General features: G+C 30.6%; 1 protein-coding gene across 1 annotated transcript; it reads right to left on the bottom strand.

Moving 5' to 3' along the window:
* Positions 1-592: 592 nt before the first annotated feature.
* Positions 593-3,496, bottom strand: LOC111878441 (probable membrane-associated 30 kDa protein, chloroplastic). Its single transcript, XM_023874942.3, has 11 exons — positions 3,111-3,496; positions 2,897-2,997; positions 2,665-2,775; positions 2,514-2,578; positions 2,369-2,450; positions 2,177-2,251; positions 1,990-2,060; positions 1,425-1,507; positions 1,277-1,341; positions 1,114-1,188; positions 593-974 (listed from the first exon to the last, which is right to left on the bottom strand). Exons 1-11 carry the CDS (start codon positions 3,238-3,240, stop codon positions 852-854), a joined length of 981 nt encoding a protein of 326 aa, XP_023730710.1. The 5' UTR covers positions 3,241-3,496; the 3' UTR covers positions 593-851.
* Positions 3,497-3,735: the final 239 nt, after the last annotated feature.

Genomic DNA, 3,735 nt, shown 5'->3' on the forward strand with positions numbered 1-3,735 from the left:
ATATTTGGAAAGCAATTTTGAATGAAAATAGAGCCTAAATTTAAAGTTTACATTAATAAGGAACCAATTTTGTAGCTGTAAGTTTGGAAAGAATTCAAGTATCATTTTCATTCAATTCCTATATTTAATTTCCTAATATAACGGGTTGACTTCTTGTTTGATCAAGGTGATGTAAGCAAATTGATCTAAGGGTGTAAAACCTAAAAAGAAAACACAATCAACGGCCCCTATTGTTTTAAATGATGTCATAATGTTCCTCTTTTAATAATATTTAGAGATTTCAAATCAAACGATTTTATAAAAACAACTTCTCTTGAGATATCATGTAAAGGAAAAATGTGTGCAGTTAGAGTTGTAATTCTGGAAGGACGTTTGACTATAGTGAAAAAGACCTATTTGCCCTTGCATTCTCATTACACGATTACACAATAACATTTAACTTCCATTATTTAGAAAAATGTCGCCTTTTTTTCCTTATAATCACTGTCATTCTTCTCATACAATCATAACTAAAAATTACATTTTTTACAACACATTTTGATTTAAAAATCAGAAAAAGAAATAATAATATTGTTTGTCAAATAACAGAAAATACATCCAAACACCCCAATACAAGCATGCATGATTTGCTTCCTCCCTTAATGTGTATGATACAACAAATATTGTTGTGTTGTAAATAGATAGAAAATAAATTATAAAACCCCATAAAATAAAGTGATGAAAATTCACATAAACAAAAAGTCCCACACTAAGATATATAGTTTGTAATTTTGACAAAGGGTAACATTGGAATTTAATGTGTAACCATTTTCCAAAGAAAATATGAAGTTGATGATGAAGTAATGTTGATTCTAGAGGTCCCTAGTTCTTTGTCTTAATTCATTCAGCTCTTTCTCTATTTCAACATCCGGAAATGGATATGCTGCTTTTGAGTTGGAAACCGTTGATGTTCTCCCTGGTGGAAGCTCTCCTTTCTGTAAAATCCCAAAAATGCCCTTATGGTAAAATAATGTAGGGTAACATGCATATTTATCTGATTTTGTATGAAGGGTGATAATGTGATTAATTAATGTTTAAAAGGAAAGGATTAGGAAAGAAAATAGATAAAAATACCTTTGTGGTTCCAGATAGTTCCTTCTTTAAGCTTGCAAGATCATCATCAACTGATGAGCTCTCCAGCATTGCAAACTGCAAAAGGGTAAATGAGTAAATATGGATTGCTTTCTTTATTTTATTTTAAACAAAAAGGAGTTAATAGAGAAAAAAGAAAATTTACCTTTCCTTCAAGATCATCACTTGTTAGCTGATTAAGTGCTTCTGCTTGTGACTCCATGGTCATAACTAACATCAAAAAAAAAAAAAAAAAAAAGTTACAAGGGCATTCATGTCTTTTTCTTTGTTTTAAGATAGAAAGAAAGGGAAACCTTTTTCTTCCATCTTCTCAAATGCGGAAAGAGCAGTGCTTGTATTCACATTCCCCAACATTTCACTTACTTTTGTTGCAGTTCTATACCAAAAAAAAGAGTAAATTACACGAATGGTCCCTATGGTTTGGGGTAATTTGCACGCTTGGTCCCTAACTTATTTTTTTAACTCAGAAAGTCCCTACTGTTTGTTTTTGTTACGTGTTTGGTCACTATTGTTTGTTTTTGTTACGCGCTTGGTCCTTGTCTTACCTAAAAAGATTATTATTTAAATAGAAAAAAATTGTAGGATAGGTAAAATAAGGTGATGGGCGTGGGGTTGGGGGTGTGTTTATTTAAATAAATTAAAAAATCAAGGGAAAAATAGTTTTTTTAGGTAAGACAGGGACCAAGCGCATAACAAAAACAAACAAAAGGGACATTCCGAGTTAAAAAAATAAGTTAGGGACCAAACGCGTAAATTACACTAAACCATAGAGACCATTCATGTAATTTACTCAAAAAAAAATTATAAGTCCTCAATTACATTAACTTCAAGAAAAAAAAATTAAGGATGAAAACAAACTTTGCTGACTGTGCACGTGCTTTGAGAGTATCTTTCTTTGACTTAGCCTCTTGTATCTTGCTTTCTAGAATCTGTTAAGAGAAGATTGAACAACAACAATGTGGAAATATATACACTTAGAATTTGAAAAAAATACATATATTTAAAAAGAAGTGAAAGATATATATGAAAATAAGGAGACACACACCCGAGTGTTATTCACAAGATTTTCCACAACACCTTTCTGCTGATCAAGTTGAGTCCTCAAAGAAGCTGCATTGTCCTATAAAATAACACTGTGTGTAGACAGATACATTTTTTATTTTTATAAAAAAATATCAAAAGCATTATGACTGATTTATAGATCTTAAAAAATAAAATAAAATGAAGTCTTACTTACAGCATAAGATTTACGCCTCTTTAAAGCTTCACGTGCAAGATCTTCATCTCCCTTACTAAGAGCAAGTTGTGCTCTTTTGTACCTAAAAGTTTAATTAAATAAGATTATAAAATAAAAAATAAATAACATTTATAAAATTACTCACCAGTCTTGAGAAGCTTGCTCAGCAGCTTTATATTTGTTCTCCAACCGCTTTTGAGATGCCAAAACCTTCACAACCACAATCATGAAATTAGTTTCATATCCAAAAGTAAATAAATATATATAAATAAATAAATAAATAAATAAATGTGTACTTGGGCTGTAGCTTGACGCATCTTTATAAGATCATCATTCATTTCAATAACAGCTTGCTCTAAGATCTTTTCTGGATCTTCAAAGGTGCTAACAAGTGCATTTGCATAGGACTAGAGATCAAAAACAACGATTTAAAACACATCAAGTATTGTGGTTCATGGATGCCAAAAACTATATGACATAATAATAATAATAATAATAATAATAATAATAATATCCCAATATTTCTACCTTGATAACTCGTGCAAAACGATCAAAAAGATTCATGCGGATCCCATAACATCTTGTATTTCTAGGGTGATCTAGTCGTAATGTAACATTTAGGGCTCCAACTGCAAGACAAATGTAAAATGATTAAAAGGACTTTTGCTCATATTCATTCGGCCTGATTGATAAAAATTCATAAAATTTGAAATAGGTCTGACTATATTAATCAGTAAGTTACCTCCAGAACCAAAGAACGATGTCTTGTTAGTTGGAATCCTGCAAAATCCAATTTTGGTAGAAGAATCCTGTATTGAAGCTGATGTTGTTGAAGCGATACTTAACCCTGCAACAGGTGCTCTCAATGCCATTGAATTCTTTGATGAATTAAAACCAAACCCTACTTAGGTCTACCCAAATCCCCAAATTGTAACAAGTAAGAAGATTTTTTTTTTATATATATATATATATACAAAGGGATAATCGATCACAACTGGGTTTTCGTGCTGCTATTCTTCTCTGTTTTGTTTTGGGGTTTCTTACTTGCGGTGGCGATTGTATTGCAACTTTCGTTGGGGTTGTGCGAATTGCGATGACGGAAAACGTGATGAAACCGAGGTGGAAAGTAAATAGCCCAAGTTACTCAAATATAGAAAGTAAATATATTAAAAATATTATTCACAAACATAAACTAAAATCGTATTTAGGGTTAAATTTTAAACATTGTCCGTTATTATATAAATACCATTAAACTAAAAAAATATCGTCAAAAGATAATAAATTTTGACTTTTATTTTTAAAATGTTATTGTGATCTTCAATAGTCTTTCTTTCAATTTCTTCCAATAGTGATATATTAAAAATAAA

Source organism: Lactuca sativa, chromosome 8 (genome assembly GCF_002870075.4).
Source record: "Lactuca sativa cultivar Salinas chromosome 8, Lsat_Salinas_v11, whole genome shotgun sequence".
Taxonomy (NCBI): Eukaryota; Viridiplantae; Streptophyta; class Magnoliopsida; order Asterales; family Asteraceae; genus Lactuca; species Lactuca sativa.